Source organism: Bacillus rossius, chromosome 3 (assembly GCF_032445375.1).
Source record: "Bacillus rossius redtenbacheri isolate Brsri chromosome 3, Brsri_v3, whole genome shotgun sequence".
NCBI lineage: Eukaryota > Metazoa > Arthropoda > Insecta > Phasmatodea > Bacillidae > Bacillus > Bacillus rossius.
This window is the reverse complement of record NC_086332.1, coordinates 9886845-9913118: the sequence shown is the minus strand read 5'-3', so window position 1 is coordinate 9913118 and position 26274 is coordinate 9886845. Positions and strand designations below refer to the sequence as shown.

The following is a 26274-nucleotide window of genomic DNA, read 5'->3' as shown; positions in this document are numbered from 1 at the left end:
GAGATCAGATCACAGGATAAGACCTACATCTGAGGGTATTACAAAATTTACTCCAATTTACAATGACTCTATTTAGTCGCCAAATTTATTTGTTCCAAATACCTCTATTTATTTTGTTTTTAAGATTTGAAATAAGGCTGCAATTTACCATATTGATGACTTCTTACATTTGCAAGCAAACTCGCCAGCATTTGTAATAAATATGATTAGAAAAATGTTATATTATTTAGAAATAAATTAATTCTAAATGTACCACTAGGAAAACAAGTGCCTAGTAATTGTCACTTTTAACATAAAATGCCAACATACGAAAAGACGTACTCAAGAACAGCTTCACTTACCAGCCGTCCACGAGGCCTTGCCACACTCACCAGCCGTCCACGAGACATTGCCACACTCACCAGCCGTCCACGAGACCTTAACACACTCACCAGCCATCCACGAGGCCTTGCCACACTCACCAGCCACCCACGAGACCTTGCCACACTCACCAGCCATCCACGAGACCTTGCCACACTCACCAGCCGTCCACGAGACCTTGTCACACTCACCAGCCGTCCACGAGGCCTTGCCACACTCACCAGCCACCCACGAGACCTTGCCACACTCACCAGCCGTCCACGAGACCTTGCCACACTCACCAGCCACCCACGAGACCTTGCCACACTCACCAGCCGTCCACGAGGCCTTGCCACACTTACCAGCCACCCACGAGACCTTGCCACACTCACCAGCCGTCCACGAGACCTTGCCACACTCACCAGCCGTCCACGAGGCCTTGCCACACTCACCAAACACCCACGAGACCTTGCCACACTCACCAGCCGTCCACGAGACCTTGCCACACTCACCAGCCGTCCACGAGGCCTTGCCACACTCACCAGCCACCCACGAGACCTTGCCACACTCACCAGCCGTCCACGAGACCTTGCCACACTCACCAGCCGTCCACGAGACCTTGCCACACTCACCAGCCGTCCACGAGACCTTGCCACACTCACCAGCCGTCCACGAGGCCTTGCCACACTCACCAGCCACCCACGAGACCTTGCCACACTCACCAGCCGTCCACGAGACCTTGCCACACTCACCAGCCGTTCACGAGGCCTTGCCACACTCACCAGCCATCCACGAGACCTTGCCACACTCACCAGCCGTCCACGAGACCTTGCCACACTCACCAGCCGTCCATGAGGCCTTGCCACACTCACCAGCCGTCCACGAGACCTTGCTCCACGAACCAGGCCAGCTTCCTCTTGGACAGCACAGTGTTGGTCATGTTGAGGCGGCTGTACTCCCAGATGTAAGGCCTGCGTAGCCCCAGCTGGTCCACAAACCAGTAGAACTGGTCATCCCGGTCATGGTACTCCGTGGTGCGCAGGCAATGTGTCACGCCCTCCACGCTGTCCACGATGGGGCAGGCAAAGTCATACGTGGGGTACACCCTGCCGGGCACAACAACAAACCAGCACATCACAATCGACTCTAAGGTACCTTTTTCAAGTACTGCCTTTTGTGCCAGAAATTAGGTATTTCGGCACATTTTTTTTAATTATAATTATTTTTTTTTTCTTTTTTTTTTCTCCATATTTAAGGTTACAATTGGGTGATTTACACTTTGTTAGGCTGGTGTACTCTACTTAGTTAAACTTTGCTGCAGCGGCCCGAGGCACCTTTTCTCAGGGGCCAATCTGATCTTTTGCAAGTCTAAGACGATGTTAGCAGCCTGGATGACATTTCTCCCACTTGCAGTCACGCCCGCGGCCTGCAACATTATTTCCCTGCATGACTAAATTTGCACACAACAGCTCTGGACGAGTTGTTACCACTTCTCAGAGACGAGCTTAGAACAGCTCTTCCCATCACGCATACGTCTTAGGTTCACTCATAGAAAGTCACGTTAGGACGCTCTTTCCCATACGAGTTGCATTTTTTTGTCCACCCTCACCCTCCAGTCCTCCCTCCCCCCTTCCGGTTCTCAGAATTTAGCCCAGGATCATTGCCCTGACGTGAACTCGCCAGGCAGTGGCCTACTTCAAGGATGATGGCCACAGAAAAATTATGTGCAGATATGGACCACCCACAACATCTAGTGGCAGAAACAGTAACTTCTGCACTTGTCGCCAGCGAGTGGAGCTAACGCCCGCGACACCTAGTGGCGACTTTGCTAACCTCCTTCTTTCCTTCCCCTTTAGGCCTCCAGAGAGCAGCACCAGCTGCGCCATAAGGCCCTATGCTTTACACTCGCGTCCAGTAAAAGTTGATTGTATGTAGCTTTCTCTGCCCGCCGGTAGAGCGCACGGTGGTCGTCCTTCGGCGCCACAACTGATGTGTTGTTGTTACGCCCACCTCGGTCAACTCCGGAAGTTCTCGGCCCAGAGCCGAACCTTCCCCCTCTTTTACCTAGGGCTGAGCGCCCGTTTTAATTAGGAACATTGTCCGCCATTGCGGCACTTAGACTTCGGCTACTTACCGCGTCATCTTGGCATCCTTTCTGTTGAGAGGCTTTTTCGCGGCAACAACAAACTCTTTCGAATAAGGAATGTAGTCAGCAGTGTTAAGGGATGTGATCCCAGTTTCAAAATGTAGAAGTAGCCAGTCAGTATTGTCATTAGACATCAAGTTATGTCTTAGTTTAAATTGTATTATTATTTTTTTTTTTTTTTCCTAAATCATGGTTTCTTCCGCGTCCTCCGCGCTATTCTCGGTCCGCGCCTTTTGGAGTTCTGCGCGAGACTATTCGTGAGTCCAGGAGCTACACCCTGTTTGGTGAGTACTTCGGTCACTTTTTCTCCCCAAATTCCCGTTTGTTGGCCTTTTCGCGCCAACTGTGTCTGACTGTCTGGAAGAATGTCTAATTCGTCTAAATTTGACTTGTGTTTCAGACAGGGTCCAACATTTGGTCTCGAGCTTCGAGTCTCTTTAAGAAGAGCTTTATCCCGGCCAGACGTCCAACTTTGAAGCCCCGGGTGATATATAAAAATATAACTTCTCCCTTACCCACGAGTGGCGCGCGCAATCCTTGTACCGCATAAGGATGCGGATCCCAAAACTGACAGTCAGCTGGTAGCAGCTGAGTTTATCAGCGCACGGCTAGCGTTACTTGCAGCTCAAGCCTGTACGCAGCTGAGTTCAACAGCGCTCAACAGCACTGTGATTGCAGTCTCGCAAAAGGTGAGGGTATCCGTTTCGAGGTTCACTTCCTCTCATCAGGTGAGCAAAACAGCTCACAACGGACTAATGTTCGGTAGGTTGACACCGTTAAGTCAAGATCCTTCCTCGCACTTGGAGGTAGATGACTAATCGAAGTTTTTGTTTCCCTGGTTTTTCTTTCCCCGGGTGGTGTGTTTTTAGGATGGATGGCTGTGACGTCTGTGTCACGTCACATTTGGTGGTACTTGTTTTTGTGTACCGGCGCGGTGTTACCGTTAGCCGTGTGGCGGCGCAAGACGTAAACACAGCTATGGTGTCTTGGCCCGTGTGGATCTAGGTTCTAGGAGCACGGGGGCGTTTCCTGTTGTCAGGATCTAGAGTGGTTCGCGCACGCTTCAACTGATCGGCAGTTTTCGGTACGCGGTGTTTGCGTATGTCTTTTGTTTTCCTTTTGGTGGGTTGAGGTTGGCACCTGTGGCGCCCTGGGCTGTTGACGTGGTTCTCTGGAGTGTGTCTGTCTGCTACGAGCCATGGCCTGAGTGGGTTACATTTTTCAAGCCGACGGAGTGGCTGCGTAATAAAATCCATGGCAGCATTGGGAAGCACTTCAAACCATAATTTTAAATACGTTTTAGACTCATTTATAATTCGTCTATGAATAGATTTTACTGCACTGACATTTTACACGGAGGAAATGCAACTTTGTGTGGAAGATTGGAAAACCTTGATGGAGTATAATAACTTAAGTTACGGGAGGTTTTGCTCCGTCGGTTACCTAATTTTCGAGTGCAGCAGTGTTCTATGCAGTTATTACCAATAAGGATAAATATTTTCTTTTTTAGTATATCGGAAATTTTATATTTCTGTCGTGTGAGCCTAGTCGCTAATGTCATGGGTATCAAATGCTGCCGTGCGTGCTGCTGATCCTCCTTCTCCAACCCGGTTGAAGCTTAGAGCGAGGAAGTGTAAATGCTTGGTTTTGGGGCTTCTACAAATTTGATTTGCTTCGTGCGATTATTTGATATCTCCGGAAGCAGATGGCAACATACAAACTTTACCTTTCGTCAAGATTACGGAATGTCCTACGTCAGACGGACCTTCTGTGACACTGGGTAGACCTTGTGTGCTACGTCACGCCTGTATTTTCACCTTCGAGACATTGTTTGGATATATCTGTAAAATTTATCATGGAATTTATTTTTTTTTTTGTTTTAGACACAGTAGCAAGTAACTACGTCGTCTAGTCTCGTTATGAGTCGTTACCTATTTGGATAATTATAATTTTGCTATTTCCCAGCTTATTAATTATTGAGTGGTTTGTGGGGACATGGTTTACTTTTGGACTCGAAAAGGAAAAGAATTTGTTTTTCAATTAAGTGTATGGAAAGCCCTGCATAACTATAAGAAATTTTGAGAAAAATTTTATAATAACGATGATAGATATTGTTAATAATTTGTACCCTTCATGCGAGTTATGCGCACTGGGTATAGTGTTAATAATTACATTTTATTTGTAATTTTACCACATTTTTTATAATGTTATAAATTTTTAATGTAGGTATCTATATCAAGTCAATTTTGAAAAGTTTCTAGTTAGGTGCTCGATAGGGTAAAGCTTTATTTGGTACGTAATTTGTGAGGCAGAAAATTGGCTGTAAACTATTATAGTAATTAATTGTAATTATATTTTCTCTTTGCCTCCTGATGATCATGAACATTCGAACTGGACTGGAAGAGTTTGAGGCAACAAGTATTTAATTTGCCAAAAAATGAATGAGTAAATTAACTGAACCGAGCACCAAATTTATTGTGGCAAAGGTGGTAAAGGTATACCTTAAATAGATATTTTGTACCTGCGCGTAGATTGTGTATAAAAGTGCAGTTTTAAGTGACATTGTAATTTAACCGTTTTGTATTTAATATTTATAGTGGAGGTTTTGATGTTAATTAAGACAGTAAGGGAACAAGGATCTAGTTCATGTGCAACACCCATGGTGCACCAGGGCGGTATAGGTATATTTATTATTTTATTGCATTATGTACTCTAGTGAAGATGGGCGAAGCCTGCTATACCCTGTTCTTAATAGTTTAATTTGGGATGTACTGCTCATTATTTTTCTATGTTTATATAACTTTTGCTTATTCACGAAAGATTGTTCTCTAACCAAAGAATATGTAAAACTAGGAGGATATTTATTTGTTTTGGGATGTTCTTGGAGAATTGCATAACTAACTCACTATTTCGCTGTCAATTCATTGTATCCTGCCTTCTGCAAGCTTTTGGTCAAAGCAGGTGAAGGGGGTACACTACATGCTGACTAAGCAAAAAATCTTATATGTAAATCATGCATCTTTGAAACTTTTTAATTTAATGTGAAGCAATAGTTATGGCTGAATTCTAAAATTTAATAAGTTATAACAAAGTCCACACTTTTTTTCATCAGTTAGAATAAACATAATACATAAGAATATGTTTCCTTTGATAAAATTATTGTATGTAAAATATTTACTGTTTATTTAGATGGCCAATAATCTGCAATGTAGCCCATCTTGGCAATAATCAAAAATTAGTTCAGCAAATAATGATAAAACACTGGCCGATTATGGTCAACTTTTGGGCCTTTAATTTAAGACTCTTCCACTAATACTATTTCAACAAAGATGCTAACAAACAAAAAAAAACTAATATTTACGTTTGCATCTAGCCAGTGAGAGATTGCTCAAGTTTTGCTGGAAATCTAAAATTATTAAAGTACTCTAATAATGATAGGCTGGTCCTCTTTCAGACTCAATTCTTAAGGTGCTTTCTGCTTTGATTCCAAATCTAGAACTCAAGAGTTATGAATAAAATATAGGAGCAAAACACAGAATTATAAGTTGGGAAAAACAGTTAAACTTATTAAATTTTTTAAATAAAAAAGTGTGTATTTCATTTTTAAGATAAAAACAATTTATTTTTCTAATAAAACTTTCCTGTAGTGCTAAATAACCATTCCCAGAGAACTGTAGCCAGTGGAAGATATGTATAAACATTTCCCTGATAACTTCTGTAGACATAAATAAAAATAATGTAGGTAGTCCTTGTCAATTACACAGGTGTTAGTGTATTAATTTGTGAATTTCCCTTGCTTTAGTAGTTTTCTTCTATTTTTTGATGTGATAACGACATAAATCGATGAACACCGGCTGCACGCACGAAAAATTGTCACATTCCGCCTGAGCCGAGCGTGCAAGAACCGGCCAACCACTGTGCGAGAAAATCTTCTATAAAATCAAACAGGTTAAGGAGGGCTTTTTAACTAATTGTTCGTGATTATATTTAAACAAATTATTTAAATTAAATTTGCAAAGACTATAAATTTTATTTGAAAATTATAAAGTATGCAATTTTTCATCAATGATTTCTTATGAGTTTATGACGTTATCACGTAAAATTATCGTCCGTAAACAGACTTTACAGACAACCCCCTTTTTTCTCTCAAATTTTTAATTTTTCAAATACATACTAAAGATTTTTAAGGTATGTAAGAATTTAACTGGCAAACCCCTAGTATAACAGTTGAAATGAATGAATGATAGTATAGAGACATGCAGTTTTGGGGTTTATTTTATAGCAAAATTCATTGTTATTTACCCTTAAAAGTGGTGTTATCATACATCAAGAGCGGTGTTATTTTTTAAATAGTTTTAGTACTATAAATTAAAAAAAAATTAAGCTCAGCATACCTTGAAATTTTTGACACATTCTTGCATTGTACAGTTGCACTAGCAGCAGTAATTTACAATCGAATTTACACATCACTTTTTATATACAGTAATTGAAAATATTTTAGTATCTAAACCAGCAAGAATAAATATGAAGTCTCTAAAATAGCGACATAAATGCATGGGACAAAATCCTCAAACTTTAACTCTCGAAAGCAAATATATCCATGATACACAAATTAGCCTTACTTAAATTTGTCCTGCAGTCTGTTAGGACTGTGTTACCTATATGAGGACAAAAATTGTTCACAGTCAATGTTTGCAGAAGGCATCCGGATGGCTTCAAGGCAGCTGGAAGCAAACAATGGTTGTGACAGCTTTACTACATTCAATGACTTCACTATGTCCACTGAATTGTCTGTTTCCATTTGTTTTGTAACAATGTCCTGAAGCTGACCAAAACCAGCTGTTAATTCTTCAGTGCTTATGCAGTAGAGACTATGGACAGTTTTCAGTTTCTGCACCATTTCTGGGTTTAATTTAGCAAGCAACAAACTTTCCTGACCAAAAATTTGAATTGCTTCAAATCTCTTCCTACTTGGGTCAGTTGTCAAGAGAGAGTTCAGTTTGGAAAGGGCTTGTGTTGCTGTTCTTGTGATGGACACTAGCTTCAGCAGCTTTAGCAGGCGGCATGTTAGACAAGGCTCTACTGGTTGCCTCAAAATAAATGCCACGAGTGATGTTTTCACTTTTTTTTTATATCTTGCAAGTCCCCATATAGTGAATGGGCAGTTGGATACAAAGAACCTTCAAGTTTCTTTAATAGCTCTTTCACAAAGAACGCTTGGCAATGAATGAGAGAAATGCCATTTTCTGTGAGTGGACACAGAAACTCAACCCCTGAATTTTGTGTTGCCTTTAGTTCATCTGTTTTGCAGAATTCAACAATGTCATGTTATGTAGTCTGCTACATAAAAAACCACTGTTGAACCAGGAATTCCATCTAGTAACAACAGGAAGTGGGAACAATGGACGTTTCTCGCCATGCTTTTTTTCAAGAAAGCTAGCATACAAGTGCCTTCTTTTCCTGGTGTTGTTGAACACATTTTTTATTTTGCTCATAGCATTGTTCAACTCACGCAACCCTTTCACCCAGACATTGCCAACAAGTTTTAACTTATGTGCCCAGCACTGGACATGCGTTAACTGGTCTCCAAGGATTACTTCGAGAGTACTAACAGCCTTGGTCAAATAACGAGCAGCATCGGTTACTACTGAGAGCACTTCACCATACTGTACATTGTACATTTTGAGTGAATCTAAAATTGCCCTCACACAGTTTGTGGCATTAGCAGCTTCAAGAAAGTGAACTCCTGCAACAAATATTTCTGGTTTATCCTGTTGAAGATTCAGAATTATAAATAAAACAACAAATACACAGCTACACGTTTTATCTGTTGTTTTGTCGCACAGTATGTCAATTTTTCTGTCCTTTAATGCAGTTTTGGCATCATCAATTCTGTATTTGGCTATGTCCCCTACATATTTCTCACGGACTGTTCTCGCAAGTGGCAGGTTTCCAGCACCTTCGATGTATCTGTTCAGCCATGCCCTGATATTAGGATCATCAAGCTTTTCAAGGGGTCTACTTGCCTTTATAAAGGTCTCTGTTGCTTCCTTTATAAATTCCAACTTTTTGTCTTTTTGGACATTATTTTTTGCTGTCTGAAACGCTGAAGATATTGACGACTAGCGTTCAGACGTACTAGATGAGCCTTGCAATGAAAAGACACGCTTCTTGTGTTTTTCACTGCCTACATGTTTTTCTTTCACATAAGTCTTTCCTATCCCAAGAGACGGTGACATTGCAGTGACGACAAAGACTAGCGTTCAGACGTACTAGATGAGCCTTGCAATGAAAAGACACGCTTCTTGTGTTTTTCACTGCCTACATGTTTTTCTTTCACATAAGTCTTTCCTATCCCAAGAGATGGTGACATTGCAGTGACGACAAAAAAGTGTGGTTGAATCACTAGCATAAAGTCCGTGTTGAGAAAGTTCAGAGGCTCGCTGTTTTGCAGTTACCGGCACTTTAGGCATTTTGTGCCATCAAACGACTTATTTCCGCAACGGAAAACTTGTGTGCTGTGGATTGTTCGTCCACCCTGTGTGCGTAGTTATCTTTGGTTTTTTGTTGTTGTTTCACGTTTGTTACTGTATTTAAAAATTGAATTGCCGCATTCGAATGAGAAAAATGTTCTGACTGTTCGCCGAAAATTCAAGGATTTCACGTTATTCTTAAAAATGTACTCAAATTCGAGTAAAAATTAGTTTTATCGCAATCACTAAATATGCATGTCTCTAATGATAGATAAATGGATGACAGACTATTGTTGGCAGACTGTGTTTCTACTCACTTGTACTTTGTGCCCGTTCGAGGATGAGGCTCGTTCTTGCAGCGGTAGATGGTGGGGTCTCGCATGCAGCCGTTGACAGACGACATGTCGATCTTCGCCCGTACACAACACTTCTGCCCCAACTCTGTTCCTTCTTTCATCTCCTGCCACAACTTCATGTTCTGGTCCACACCTGACACAATTTTATCAGCACATTGTTTAGCGTTCATTAATCAAGAGAAACGTGCCGTACTTTATGGCTGATTCTGCACAAAAACATTCAAATGTACATACAAAAAAGCTGTTGAAGAACCAACCATGGCAACAGTCTGGAATTGTAAGGAAGGGGAGCAAGGTGGAAAACCACCCAAATTTCAGCCCATCATAACTCTTTCATATGTATGTTCTTTGAAAGTTTGTTGCAAAGGGATACGTAAACTGGTGAGAATTTATGATCTTTATGGTGTCCGTCAATCATTTCTCAGCATATGAACATTCAATACCTCCAGAATAATGATTAGGTTTTAACACTCCAGGTTGGCCCGGCAAGGCAACCCACATTGACAACAAGTTCATAATACACCTGAAATGTTTATGATGTTAAAAGATTATTTTGAGGCTAATTTTTTCACCAAAATTATAATGAATTATTTAATGGAGCAGTCCATAGTCTACCATTTTTAAATAAAAGGTTTTCTTAACATTCTTTTGTTTTATTATTATGATTTAAAAAATGCCTATCACAACTTATATACTATGTCCAAATGACTTTTCACACATATTCACTGTAGCTAGTCACTCCGGCCTGGTCCCAACCAGCAGGCATTAAATTATCTATTCACACACAATATTATGGCATTTTTGTAAACTGTCAACGACGCAACTGCACGCAGCGACAATCGAGTGAAAACTAGTGGGACAAAGCAGCTGCCTTCCTTTGTAAAGTTAGAAACAAAGGGGGGAAACAGCCTTGTGGGACAACTGACCAATCACAAGACACATGACCATACAGGGCTAAAACTGTTCACTGAAAGTCTGGAACATCGCACCACACCACAGCATGATTGGCTGGCAAGACAGCGCCCAGCAAACCTTTTGGTACGTTGCTACACAGTCACGCACTATGTGACAGGTTTTTCCCAGCAACGCACTAACTTGAGACATGAAAAATAACTTTCTGGTACCGGAATGACACAATCCCGTCTTTCTTTTTATATGCTTCTAGAATGTTACAGCTTCACTTAATGAAAGACACTTTAAAAAAAAAATTTTTAACTGACTAAACAAATAAAAAAAGATAAACAAAAATACATTCAACTTTATCTAAACCCTAATCAACATCACTAATTATTACAAATTTTTTTTAGCAGAACCAAAATACCTTAAATGCCCGTGCATAGTAGAAGAAACATGATTATAAAATTACTATGAAACCCTTAAGAAAACAACAGCAAAATTACACATTCCTAGTTAAAAATGTTATTATTAGCAGGGGGCAAGAGAAGTACGCAAGGTCGTAAGTATACGACTGCATGCCTACATTCACACATGGCCTAAGCCTAATTGAAAAACATGGACACTTATGATTTGTATTTTACGTGCATGGTACAAAGCAAAGTGAAACAATAGCAAAACGCTGGACTTCTGTATTATCTTTGAAAGATTTGTGCAATGGGAGTGCATGACTTGATGTAAGCATTTGGACATACTATGCACATGTATGTCTGTAGAAGAAAACTACAAAAAAACACAAATTAAGCAAAAAATTGCTGTTGTCAGGATTTAACGCCACAAAATACTCCACAACAGGAATATGGTCAACAAACAATGAAAAACAAAGAAAAATTGACTAACAGAATGATAAAACCCCCACAAATGATGACAGCACAAAAATACTGAACCCAAAAAATTCAGCACAGCAGTTGAAACGAGACAAAAACACAGCAAAACGAAAAGACAAAACAAACACAATAGTTTACAAAAAAAAAAGAGAAACAAAAAAAACCCCACAAATGATGACAGCACACAAATATTTAACCCAAAAAAATTTAGCACAACAGTCAAAACGAAACAAGCGACATTTCGGGAACTGCTATCTGCTCCCGTCCTCAGGCAGAGACGCACACGGTACGGAAACACAGGTGCGACTGAGAAGGGGCTGGAAAAATGAGGGTATTTATCAGAAAATGGACTACCTACATCTTGCTCAGCCAATGGCAGGCAACCTGACTCCCCGTGTATGTATGTATGTCTGAAAGCTTACATCAAGCTGGACTTGCATGCCGGAGAACTCGCGACCGGACCCGGGGGTCACGGCCACAAGCGACCGCGGGGCAGGGGCAACATCCCGCACCACTCCGCCGACACTCACTGTTGTTCCTGTTCCGGGACTCTGTCTTCTGGTCGCGCTCCAGCTTCATCTGCTCGGGCTCCGTGTCATCCACGTAGGCCTTCCCCCCGCGGAGCAGCTCCTCGCACATCCCCAGCATCGTGTCGAAGTGGCTGGACGTGTGCGAGAACACATCCGGCTTCACCTGCAGCATCTCCAGGTCCTCCAGTATCACCTGCAGCACGCCACACACACAAAAAATATATACTTGAACACTAAAATTTTACATAAAGATCACATCACAGTTGTATTAATTTTCCCTAACCCTTTCATTCAATAATCGGATGTAAAAAAACTTAAGATGCATTTTCTGCAACAGTGCAGGCGATGTGCAGATTGAAAACTGGTACCGATCCAATTACCAATACATTTTTTCTTTAAACATATCCGATAACCGATTCAAAACAGAATCCTCACAGTGCAAGACTCCAGAAATTCAATATTTGTAAGTAATAAGGCGGTACCCTTAGTAAAATTCTTTACTAAAATATTTTTTGGTATATGACCAAAAAAAAGTACTTGTGCATTAAACAATACATGATATGCCTTTGACTAATTAACAAACACAACATACTAGTACAATTAAATTACAGAAAAAAATTGAGTAAAGATGCCTATGGAACTACATATAAACAGGTAAACAGAAAACTGGGTGACACCAGAAAGAATGAAATTGTACTTTTATCCATGTGAATCAGTTTTTTAAGTATTGGTTGGAAACGATTACATCGGAAATTCAGAAAATTGGGAATATCAGCAGATACCAACAATAAAACAATTACATTGGCACATGACAAGTATAGACTAAGTGAATTACTCAACATTGAGATCACTAGGGACGACTGTGAATACTGAAGTGACGTAAATGGAGCAATGACAGAATGAATTGGCAGAGGAAACCGGAGTACCCCAAGAAAACCCCACCAAAACACGGAATTGTCTACCACGTTCCCAACTTCAAAAAAGTCTGAATCTTATCCTGCTGGTATTTAAACCCAGATCCATTTTGGTGGAAGGCAAGTGATGTGACCACTCAGGCTAATCTAGATTTTTTTTACGAAAATCATTAATATTGTAAAACCCTTTCATGACACGACATGGTAATGGATAGATGGATATAGTGAGAATAAAAAGCTTATTTTCTATATAATTATTCATCATAAAAGAAGACCTAGAACCCATGTAAAAAATCATCGTCAATGCTGGCAAAACTCATGCTTGCTTACCAAAATTTAGGGGAACAAAACAGTAGCAAAACCATTTATTGCCATTTGATTTATCACAAAGTATGTTACATACATCGCTCCGAGAGTCAGTTTAGATTGTGATAGTGACGTGGCAGACAGTACCTTCTCAAAATCCACCTTCTCCTTCGCTGGGTTCGTGTCATCGAACCTCATGATAAGTTTGCCCTTGAAGGCCTCCTGGTAGTACTGATTCAGAAGTGCTGCCTTTGCATGACCTATGTGCAGATAGCTGCACAAATGAAACCAAAGGAAGTCATGAGACACAAACACACACAATGCTAATAGCATAATTTATTTCTTTTCTGATTACATTCAGTTTTAAAGACAAGTGTATATCACCTTTGATAATATATTTTATTAATGGAATAACATAACTACATTGTGTAATTAGGTAATTTATACTACATACCAAATCATAAATAGGTATGTCAAAAACTATAAATACGACAACCATTATGTCTACAGTGAAGTTAATGTAAAAATCTTGAATATATACTATGTTCAGTAAGATTGGGTTTTCTTTCCATAAGTTCTGTAGGACAGGTAAATTATAAAACATTTGTTTTAAACAATATTTGTGCAAGTGATTATATGTAAGGGATCATCCATTAATCACGTGAGGCTCGAAAAAGGAGGGGGGGGGGGGGGGGGGTCGGGAAAAATCACGAAATATCACAAGGGGGGAGGGGGGGCGTAGAGAGATATCACGTGTATTAATTTTTTCGCGCGATTTCTACTAAACCGAAAAGGGACGCGTGACCTTGACTCGCCGTAGCCAGGCAACAATATCCGAGTAACAGGCGGTTTGCCTAACGGCGGTTTGCCTAAACATGGATTCGTTACGGCGATTTGCCTAAAGTCATTTCGCCTAAAGGCGATTTGCCTAATGGCGATTTACTTAACAGAGTTCTGCCTGACGGCGATATGCCTAAAAGCGTTTTGCCTAACGGCGTTTTGCCTAAAATGTTACTATGATGACAAAATCTCATTTTGCCTAACGGCATTTTGCTAATGGCGATGCCTAACAACGTTTTGCCCAACCTAAACTAACCTTATCTAACCTAACCTAAGCTAAGCTAACCTAAGCTAAGCTAACCTAACCTAACCTAAGCTAACCTAAGCTAACCTAACCTTACTTAACCTAAAGGCGTTTTGCCTATCAGCGGTTTGCCTAACGGCGATTTGCCTAATGGCGAATTGCCTAACGGTGTTTTGCCTAACGGTGTTTTGCCTAAATGGCGTTTTGCCTAAAATTAAGCAAAACGCCTTTAGGCAAAACGACACATGCCCCAATATCCCCGCCCGCCGCAACATGAACCACCCGGCTCGGCTTGCCAGTCGCTAGTAAGACTGTGATTTTGGCGCCGAATACATGCGTATATCACATATAAGCCTTTCCTTTATTATGTTTATGCCAGTGAGAATAAACCTGCAAACTTAATGTGTGTCTGGACATTTTTATCACTGTGCTTAATTTTCCAGAATTAAATTAGATTATACCTATATTTAAAGATAATATTCTGAAATTTTTAAAAATATTTTGACCCAAAAAAATACATGTGAGTTTTTTTTTTTTTTTTGGGGGGGGGGGGGGGGTAAGTCTGAAACCTCACCACAAATCACTAGAGGGGAGGGGGGGTTAAAAATTTGCTTAAAAAATATCACGTGATTAATGGACGACCCCTAATACACATCCTTAAAAACAACCTACATGTTTAGGAACAGCATGCAACTTCACCAGCAAGGCCAAGGTCATGTCTGAATTCGCCTTAAGTACAAACTTAAACGTACTTGTCCCCGGAAGTGACACTACAAGGGAAGCCTACGATTCACTCGTCCTGGACATACCCGAATACTCACGTTGGCAAGCCTTCTTTTCACAGACGAAAGAGCCACACCCGAAGTTCCCCGAAGTTCATGCTCACTTTTTTTCTGTTCTATCTCATTGTATAAACCGGTATGGCATTAAATTTTGCTGTCGATTAGGATAGGTTAGCTACATTATAAATACTTTAAAACATTGTGGATGGTTGGTTATATTAGGTAAGTATAGCTACATTAAAAATACTGTAAAATCATTTTATGGTTGCTTAGCAAATAACTTTTTAATATGTAGCTATCCAGGGCTAGGAAACCGTTTACATGATTTCACAGTATCTTTAATGTAGCTATCCTAACCAAATCAAACGTCCAAAGTGTTTTAAAGTATTTATAATGTAGCTAACCTAACCTAATTGACCATTAGTTATCATGATTTGTATATTTATTTACAATGAACAAAAAAAAAACCGAAGATGCACGATCGGGCGTTTGACTCTCTTGTCTGTTGAAAGAAGGCTTGCCAACGTGAGTATTCGGGTATTTCCAGAAGGACGAGTGAATCGTAAACTTCCCGACACTACAAGGGCTGTCCAAACTGGAAGTGAAGTATGCAAGTAAGCAAGTAAACAAATCTGTGTATACTTTATACTTTCTGCGTACTTACAGATGAAGACACAATGCCATTTTGAAAAAGTATTATCAGTTATATTATACAAAAAATTTTATTAATTTAAAAACCCATAAAATAATATTCACTTTGTATTTTACTTAAATTAATAAAATGAATGACCAAATTAATATTTACAGATGGTTATAAGGAAGTTCCAACAAATATGTGCATATATATACAGATCGTAAATACAAAACAAAGCCTAATGAAAAACATGGAATCATGATTTGTATGGTACAAAGCAAAGTGAAACAATAGTAAAAAGCTGGACTTGCTTTCCGAAAGGACTAGAGTTGTAATCCTAGTCCATCCATACTGATTTCTCTTTTCCATGATTTACACAATCATTCTAGGCAGATGCTGGGATGGTTCCTTGATGTACGCTATGGCTAGGGACAAGATGATATGGTGAATTGCGATACAACCAAAATAACACCAAAAACCATGTCAAAACACCACGTAACATAGAAATGCAAGTTAATACTCCATATAGCACCGAAATGTGAGATATATCATGGAATTAAGTAGCATTTAACCCAAACTGAATTAAAATAATAAAAAAAGAATCTTTTAATGTTTGAAATTCAAGTAATGCCATTATTTCTGGACAAAATATTGTACCATACCGTATAATCCCACGTACCACCCGCACCTTTTTAAAAAAAATCAGGTTCGAAAAAGTAGGGTGCGGGTGTTACGTGGGTCTTGGGCCATTTTTGCACGGTGATGAAATAACGCCGGTGCGACTGGAGGTTGCTGTGATAGACAAGAGGGGTAGGGGAAAAGGATGGGAAGGAAGCAGCAGACAGTCAAGGACACATTCCTCACAGCGTTGTCACGCTGCAGCTTCGCTGGTTACAAACGCGCGCACCCACGCACTGTCCTATTCTCATTTGCAAAGTAACCAGTGGTGTTACACGTGTGTTGGCTGCAAGTATTGTAATGAATCGTAAAAAGTTGCGTTCTTTCACAGATGTGGAAAAACTAAAAATAAGTAATCAGTGAAACGGAAGAAATCGGTAACCGTGCTGCTGGGCGAATATATGATGTTGACGAATCATGTGTGAGGGATTGGAGGAAAAGTAAAGACAAACTGCTTTCGGCCAGTGGCGATAGATGTGCGTTCCATGGTGCGGTAGCAAAGTTTCCGGAGATAGAGGAAAAACTCTACGACTACATACAGCAATTCGGGAACGCTGTAAGCACAGAAATGTGTTCGCTAAAGGCGCTGCAAATTGCTAGTGAACTTGGCGTGGGTGAAGGCTTTACAACAAGTAGGAACTGGATGTGCAGGTTCATGGTAAGAAAGGGTTTGTCCATGGGGCGGCGTACTACAATCTGCCAGCGTTTACAGACAAGCTACGATGAGAAATTTATAGCATTTCAGAGGCATGTGTTAAAGCTACGGAAGCTGTAGAATATGCCACATTTAGGCACAAGGTTTTTTATTATGCATGTAATAAAAATAGTTTTTATTATGCATGGCTAGGACTCGCGTGCTTTATCGTTTATTTGTTTGAACGAGGTCATTGCCCAGCGCACGATAATGGACGCGGAAGATTGTAACTGAAAACAGCTGGGAGCTGGGCAAGGTCACGCGCACACACGGCGTGTTGTTCTCGATCGCACGCGACGATGACACGTTCTACTCGCGCAATGTTGCCACATTGCAGTTGCCTGCCTTCCATACACTTTTAACACAAATGCTGAGGCTGTAATAAGTATAATTCTTTATGATTTGTTACTGTTAGAAAGGAAAAGAAATTATGACTAAATTTTTTTTTCCATGCAGATTTGAAATAAAAACATTTTTTCCCACCATGGCATTCTAAAAATTAGGGTGGGGGTCTTACCCGGGGGCGGGTGGTACGTGGGTTTATACGGTATTTGTTTTATTGTACATTTCTTATTGATCTATACTAAACCACAAATGCGAGCTGGTTAAAATTTATAGTTCTGAATGGATCTGTTTTAGACAAATTTTACTAAAAATTATTTTACCATAAAAAATGCAGCATTTAAGTTTTACCCCTACTTTGGTTGGAAAAAGTATTAGAAAACAATTTTTATAAAAATAAAAAAAATAACACAGAAATCATCTGTTTTAAAAACAATATTGGACTAAAAATAAAACCATAGAATCTTGTCTCTAGCCAGACGTTCAGAAGCAGGTGGGAACGCCGGCAGGGTGAACCCGGAAACCTCACCCGCTGGCCTCCGGGGGGAACCTCACGACGACCTCGCCCATCTCCGCGCCGGGCAGCTCCACGAACTTGCCCTCCTCCTTCCTGGCCGGCCGGCCAGCGCCCGCCCTCGCCTCCTCGGGCAGCGACGCCAGCACGTCCGCCACGGGCTCCAGGCCCCGCACGAAGTCGAACCAGCGGGCCACGTTGTCCGGGCCCTTGCCGGAGCCCGACAGCGCGCTCCACTGCTGGCTGCCTGCGGGGTGGCACAACCTGCCAGACTCTCTCCACACCACAGCGTCACAACCTGCCAGACTCTCTCCACACCACAGCGTCACAACCTGCCAGACTCTCTCCACACCACAGCGTCACAACCTGCCAGACTCTCTCCACACCACAGCGTCACAACCTGCCAGACTCTCTCCACACCACAGCCGTCAAAACCTGCCAGACTCTCTCCACACCACAGCCGTCACAACCTGCCAGACTCTCTCCACACAACAGCGTCACAACCTGCCAGACTCTCTCCACACAACAGCGTCACAACCTGCCAGACTCTCTCCACACAACAGTGTCACAACCTGCCAGACTCTCTCCACACAACAGCGTCACAACCTGCCAGACTCTCTCCACACGTCACAACCTGCCAGACTCTCTCCACACCACAGCCGTCAAAACCTGCCAGACTCTCTCCACACCACAGCCGTCACAAGCTGCCAGACTCTCTCCACACAACAGCGTCACAACCTGCCAGACTCTCTACACACGTCACAACCTGCCAGACTCTATCCACACCACAGCCATCAAAACCTGCCAGACTCTCTCCACACCACAGCCGTCACAAGCTGCCAGACTCTCTCCACACCACAGCGTCACAACCTGCCAGACTCTCTCCACACCACAGCGTCACAACCTGCCAGACTCTCTCCACACCACAGCGTCACAACCTGCCAGACTCTCTCCACACCACAGCCGTCACAAGCTGCCAGACTCTCTCCACACAACAGCGTCACAACCTGCCAGACTCTCTCCACACAACAGCGTCACAACCTGCCAGACTCTCTCCACACAACAGCCGTCAAAACCTGCCAGACTCTCTCCACACCACAGCCGTCACAACCTGCCAGACTCTCTCCACACAACAGCGTCACAACCTGCCAGACTCTCTCCACACAACAGCGTCACAACCTGCCAGACTCTCTCCACACAACAGCGTCACAACCTGCCAGACTCTCTCCACACGTCACAACCTGCCAGACTCTCTCCACACGTCACAACCTGCCAGACTCTATCCACACCACAGCCGTCAAAACCTGCCAGACTCTCTCCACACCACAGCCGTCACAAGCTGCCAGACTCTCTCCACACCACAGCGTCACAACCTGCCAGACTCTCTCCACACCACAGCGTCACAACCTGCCAGACTCTCTCCACACCACAGCGTCACAACCTGCCAGACTCTCTCCACACCACAGCCGTCACAAGCTGCCAGACTCTCTCCACACAACAGCGTCACAACCTGCCAGACTCTCTCCACACAACAGCGTCACAACCTGCCAGACTCTCTCCACACAACAGCCGTCAAAACCTGCCAGACTCTCTCCACACCACAGCCGTCACAACCTGCCAGACTCTCTCCACACAACAGCGTCACAACCTGCCAGACTCTCTCCACACAACAGCGTCACAACCTGCCAGACTCTCTCCACACAACAGCGTCACAACCTGCCAGACTCTCTCCACACGTCACAACCTGCCAGACTCTATCCACACCACAGCCGTCAAAACCTGCCAGACTCTCTCCACACCACAGCCGTCACAAGCTGCCAGACTCTCTCCACACCACAGCGTCACAACCTGCCAGACTCTCTCCACACCACAGCGTCACAACCTGCCAGACTCTCTCCACACCACAGCGTCACAACCTGCCAGACTCTCTCCACACCACAGCCGTCACAAGCTGCCAGACTCTCTCCACACAACAGCGTCACAACCTGCCAGACTCTCTCCACACAACAGCGTCACAACCTGCCAGACTCTCTCCACACAACAGCGTCACAACCTGCCAGACTCTCTCCACACCACAGCGTCACAACCTGCCAGACTCTCTCCACACCACAGCGTCACAACCTGCCAGACTCTCTCCACACCACAGCGTCACAACCTGCCAGACTCTCTCCACACCACAGCGTCACAACCTGCCAGACTCTCTCCACACCACAGCGTCACAACCTGCCAGACTCTCTCCACACCACAGCCACCACAGCAGATACAAAACCTTGTATGTCCAGTTCAGGTGATTTATCAATCTTGAAATACTTGCACACTTTGCAGTATGTATGAACAATATGAACAGACTTTATGGCTTTTAGCCTTCTCTTACACCTAAAAATTTGGCCAACCACACAAAATCATATTACATAATCGTATGACAATACTAAACTTGAATGTCTAAAGAACAAACAAATATAGGTAATAAACTTAAACAATAAATTAAATACAATAATAGGACCTAAATGTTACAAAACAAGTTTATCTTAATGAACACCTGCCTATAAATTAAGCCGTCGTGGTTCTGCAATCATTGGTGATACTGAACAATGTACTTTGCAATCTCAAGTTTAAACTTTGTGAGAAATTCTGAGCATCACAACTCATTGGTCGTGGATCATGGGCTTGATCCCAACACTTCTACATGACTCAAAATCTTTAGCCCACATCAGTGCCCTAGTGTTTCGGAGCCCACTACAGTCTCGGAGATCCTGTAGCCTTAAACTATGTTCATAACCATAGCGGAAAAAAACAAACAACCAACTAAAGCAAAATATAAATTTTCCTTACAAAGAGTAGGTTATAAATTAAGTTTTTCCAATTATGATAATCTACCAGTCATTTTGATACCCAATGTTTTGAATAATCAGTGACGAATTATACTTGTAACTAACGCCCAAGTTAACATTAGTGGTTCACTGATCCCAATACAGAATATGTAAACATTCCATGCTAAGAAGTTTCCCAGCGTTGATAATTCAAACAATTTTGCACTTATTCTATGAACACACATGATTTCAAACTTTAAGGTTATTTTCTGGTTGTGAAGTCTCCGTGTACAAATAAGTTAAGTATTCCCTTAGCAAAGTTTTTAACTGAAATTTTTTTGTTATTAATTATGATTTATGGTCACATTTAGATATAATCATAATCTATTGTTGGTGTAAACATTACAAACACCGGTTACCAAGCTCATAATGCATCTGCCTTTGGAGGGCACCAGATAGTTTGATTATTAAATAATAAGTCCAACCATGATTTACGATAGAACCCTAAAAGTATGTACATGAGTAAATATTATGTTAAATTCATCATAACTTGAACCGCCAGCAGCCAGGTTTAAGCAGCCATTTTTTAATTTAATTGTTGTTTTATTTGTCTGATCCTGCAACCAGTCTTGTGATATTGTCCTGTACTAGCCGGAGCATAAAAAACAGACACAACTGCCGGCATTCATTGGAAAAGGACGGGTTATAACAGTAATAAATTACATGCGTTCGTATTACTCAAGAATGAAGCCGAGAATAAAATGAAAACAAAAAGAGCCAATGATCAAGCCAACAAGACCACACATCCAAAACAACAGGATGGCAGCATAACTTACTGTAGAGCGCACCCCACACCGCAAAGTCTGCAATGGTCAGTTTGTTTCCCACCAAGTAGGTCACTGGTCCCAGCATCTTGTCGAGGTACAGGAGAGCCTCCGTAAACTCCCTCGCACACACCAATGGCCCAACGCTGAATGTCAGCCAATGATCCACCTGCAAAACAAGAAACACAGAATATTCTCTAGTGGACTATCTGAAACAAAAACTGAACTCAGCACATTCTTTCCAATCAGCGACGCGGTCAACAAGGATGACTTGTGCGGAAACGGTGCCAAGGGGAGACGAATGCCCTACCACAAGGGTGGCTGTTCCCAGTGCACAAAGAAAGACATTTTTGGTGCTTGGAACTAGAAAAACTGCAAGGGAAGAAATGGAGCAGCACCCAAAAATTCTCCACACCACAGCAGAGTAAGCATTGTTTTATCGTTCTTGATTTGGTTATTTCCATTTGTATACACTCTTAATTTATTTTTAGGAATTGTATTTATCTAATAATTTATTATTTGGTGTTTTTGGTCATGGTGAAGCTAATTAAGTGGATATGAATTACAAATATTATTTGAATACAGTAATATCCTGAACTTCAGCGATAGGTGGAAATGAGCGATCCATGTAAGTCGAATTAGTGTAAGTCCGAATACAATTTCGCATATAAATACACACATACAAATTATGTTTAATTAGGAGCAGAAACTAAAGAAAACAATAAATTAGAAAAATATGTAATAAAATCTTACATATTGCAACAAATTATATTATTATGAATTGCAAAAATGTAAAACGATGTCTTCATAAAATCTACGAAAGTCATCTCACGACTCAAAGATTTTTTTTTCTTCTCACACAAAATTTCCATATAGCACGCTCATAATTTTTTTATTCCTTGTTTTGTGACAGAAATGTGCTCTTTGTTGGGGTCTATGTTTTCCAAATTTTATAACCCTTTTGCAATTGAACTGAGGCCTTCTGTCAAATTTCCAACCAACTAGAAGATTTAAAAAAACTGGCACGTTACACGAATCAGCTAATTTTAATAACTGAAGAGGGTAAATTAAACACTATTATCTATACACGCACAAAAACTGTAATGAAATGGTGCCATAGTTGGCAAAAAAATGTTAAAATTTTAATAGATTTTCTAGCTAATAAGAAGTGATACAAGGCCAAAAAAACTTTTTTAATATTTTTGACAGGTCAATTTTTTTTACAGCATCACACACTGTTACAATATATGGTATGACTCAACATTTAGATTTTTTTTTTTTTTTCCCAATAAATTACAATGTAATTTCCCACAACGCATAGATCTAACACCATTACCAGTGAGCAATGTCACTGGTGCAGCTAGTTAAAAATATTTTCAATTTGTTAGATTATTCACACTAAACCAAACTGCAAAGCTATTTAAATATAAATAAAACTATGTAAATGCAATTCCAGCATGAATTCCAAGAAAATGCAAAAGGACACACATCTCTCAATCTCGACTCTTACATCTGAGTGCACTTTTTTTATGGAATGAAAAAAATAATAATGTGATACAGACCCTAAATAATTATAAACTGCAGTAAATATGTAGTGTACGGATTATGGTCAAAAAATTTTTTTAAAATCTGAAATAACTTTCATTATATGCTCTTTTACGTCCTCTTTTCATTACAGCCTGCGGAGATAAGAAATTCCAACTACTTTAGGTGATATCAAATTGTTTAATTTTCATATTTGGGCCATATTGGTTTAAAAAAAATTTAAAATTCCGAAAATACTTTTATTCTGTGCTTTTTAACTTCCTCTTTTCACTAAGCTCGGCGGAGATAATAAATTCCAAATACTTTAGGAGATATCGAATGTTTTAATTTTCATTCTGTGCACTCATGCGGCATTCAACATTGTTGCTTGTTTACAAGTATGATTTTTTTTTTTTCGCGACGTAGGTGAATGACTACATCATTTTCTACTAATGGCAAAGGAATTGTACCCGCCTCTAACTTAGGTGAGTTTTTAATGTTTCGAATTGTAATGTTTTATTTGTTGCGCAAGTAATAAGTAGGGCCCTAAAAAAGAAAATTACTTGAGTTCCTACTGTTCATCCTTTGTCCCGGTTTGTTAGGTCAGGTCAGCTACATTATAAATACTTTAAAACTAAACAACCATTAAAATTAATTTTATTATTTTTAATGTCCGTTCAGTTTCAAAGAATTTATAATGTAGCTGACCTGACCTAATCTACCTTTGTCCCGTTTTGTTAGGTCAGGTCAGTTACATTATAAATACTTAAAACTATACAAGTAAAATTAATTGATATTATTTTTAATTTCCATTTATTTTGAAGTATTTATAATGTAACTAACCTTAACTAATAGAAAATATCTGTTATTTAGGCATTCACGCACACACGGCAAAATATAAAATTTCGACGGTCAAATGATTACATAGGTCTTGTATTGCAAAATAAGAATGGCGATATCTCCTAAAGTAATTGGAATTTCTTATCTCCGCAGGCTGTAATGAAAAGAGGACATAAAAGAGCATATAATGAAAGTTATTTCAGATTTTTAAAAAAAATTTTGACGATAATCCGTACACTACATATTTACCTAAACTGCTCCTTCATCACTACCTTATATATTCATTTTTCACGCTTGTTTGTGAAAAAAAAAAAAGCTATTGGTGTCCAACTGTCCATTATAAATACAAACAAAAATTGAAAAACTGTACATAAAAGTACACACAGAGTGAGATCATTAAAAATATTTAACAGTTGACTCAAGTTGCAAAAAAAAAAGTTTGAAAAATCTAAAAGATTGAGCAGGCAGACTGTTTCAAACGGTTCAGCAAAACCTGTATTTTTGAACAACAGCACATTTCTGTTGTCCAATATGAGCAATTTTTTTTAAATTTAACTCTAAGAGACCTTTTTTTTTTTACAACTTGCACATCTAGCAGCTTTATTCGGGTACTTGAAAATAAAGGGCCTTACCTCTGTTCGCTCTAACACAGTGCTCCCATACAACCCGTGAGAGGATGCAATTCGAGCCAAGTATCGGCTGATTGTAGGTACGGTGTCAAAACAGATGTTGTTACCTATGTCGAGACAGTTCTTTTTCCCCCATTCCACAGAGACAGGGTTCGTGGATTTGATGAAGTTGGCAACCAGCAGACCACCTGCAAGTACAAACAGAATGAATTCCTTCTATTTTAAAACAATTTATTTACACTAATTAAAATTTTTAACCAAGCCTAGTATCAGAATTTGCCCATTTTCGGATTCTAAAGAAACAAAAATTTTGCCGCATAAAGACATACACAAGCATGGTATTGTAAGTCAATAACTAAAACCAAACAATGATCTTGGGGCAGAATTGTAGAAAAGTCAATATTGTATTAGAATGTGATTTTACATGTACCGGTTTCGGGTAAAGCTCATCCCCAATGAGCATTTATGAAATTTAATCTATGCTCTCACTACTTCCAATCCAAGTTTTTAACAATATTATAGACATTCCATAAGTATTGGGCTCTACAGCACAAATGTCAACATCGTTACATCATTCCCTAATTACTTACTATAGCAAAACAATATAACTATAGTAAAAACAAGATAAAGTATACTCACCAATAGGTGGGTTTGATTTGTTTGCTACAAGTTTAACAACCATTCTGTAAACTTATTTTCATAACCTCACAAACCGTATCCTTATCGTATTCCACCGAAAGCAGGGGTGATAAGGGAGGGGAAAGTGTCAGTCGTAGTCAGCCATAGAAAAGGAAGCCAAGAAGATAGTAAACTTTTCTGTGCTCTTCCCAGTATGGCAACAATTAAGCAAAAAAAAAAACATTTTCCAGTTATGATATAAATATGAATATTTTATTTAATATGAAATGTGTAAAAATAAAGAGATAGTAAGGACCATTGAGTGGGTAAAAATTTGCAGCGGTGTGCATTAATTCTCCTGCTGCAACAGAGTATTAACGGCATGATTTTTACTCTTCTTCCCTGTAAAACGGTTGCATCGCTGTATCTTCGCTGCGAGCAGACAACTATTAAAAAAAAAAACATTTTCTTTAAATGCCTGGGTGACACTGGCTTGGTTATTTTATACAAAAACACATTGAAATAATTGAAATACTCATATTTCTTCTTGTATTCCAATATCAGATATTACCACCCACAGAACAAAGAAGTGTTTGATGCCACCATCGATCCTCCATCGAGTGTAGCGGGTCGACAATCTCCATATGTAATGTAACTAAAAAAAATAACTTTGGGTTATGTCAGGGCACACGGCAATTGGTTTAACTTGAATTGTTTACGGCTGTGATATGCTTTTAGTGTACTGGATTTAAATGAAAGTGAGATATTGACTGCTGTAGATGTGAGCACACTGCCGTTCACCAAGCACATTCCTAAAACCATCTCGCTCACTCTGCGCCAAACTGGTACCTGTGTGTGACCCAGAGCCTCGCATTCAAACTATTTGACTGGCTCTTGCGCGGGTTGAGGTCGAAATATTTATATTTTATTTTTTGCACACTTAATTTAAGTTTTACAAAGAAACACTATCCAATATATACTTATTCTAAAGTAATCGATTGATCTCTACAAACTCTCTATATACAGACACCTAAATCACTGGGTTACCACTGTTGGGCCGTGAGTTACACTGAGAATAAAGTATCTAGAGCAACAATTTATTCTGTTAATAATGTGGTACCCCCCCCCCCCCCCCAAATAATGCTTCACCCCTCCGAAAACATCACTACAAACCTCCGTGAAGCAAATTCAAGGTCATATAAGTTAACGGTATCAATTTTTCTAAGAAACGACATGGCATTTGTGTCTCCGATGTTAGTTAGGAAGTAATAAAGCTAGAAGATATGTATAGACGTTTTCGTTACCTAGTCTAAATTTCTATCCTGGCATCCATCTGTTTCGGTCTGTTTTTAAAGACGTTTTATGACAAAAAGAGAGAAAAAATGCTCACACATCTCACGCCTGAATCTCTAAACTCAATGCATCGAAATAGCATGCAGTTTTCAAATTGGTAACA

The 26274-nt window shown here is 40.4% G+C and overlaps 1 protein-coding gene across 2 annotated transcripts in view; it reads right to left on the bottom strand.

Annotated features, from left to right (window-relative positions):
- Window positions 1-24970, bottom strand: part of LOC134530192 (bifunctional glutamate/proline--tRNA ligase) — a 69592-nt gene extending 44622 nt beyond the window's left edge. For both annotated transcript variants that reach the window (XM_063364849.1, XM_063364848.1), the window contains exons 1-8: window positions 24840-24970; window positions 24204-24388; window positions 21220-21376; window positions 17589-17820; window positions 12993-13119; window positions 11626-11818; window positions 9276-9447; window positions 1212-1445 (exon numbers count right to left, since the gene is read on the bottom strand). In XM_063364849.1, coding sequence (XP_063220919.1) covers window positions 1212-1445; window positions 9276-9447; window positions 11626-11818; window positions 12993-13119; window positions 17589-17820; window positions 21220-21376; window positions 24204-24388; window positions 24840-24882 — 1343 coding nt within the window. In that variant the 5' untranslated portion in view covers window positions 24883-24970. The remainder of the gene's footprint in view (window positions 1-1211; window positions 1446-9275; window positions 9448-11625; window positions 11819-12992; window positions 13120-17588; window positions 17821-21219; window positions 21377-24203; window positions 24389-24839) is intronic.
- Between the last annotated feature and the right edge of the window lie 1304 nt (window positions 24971-26274).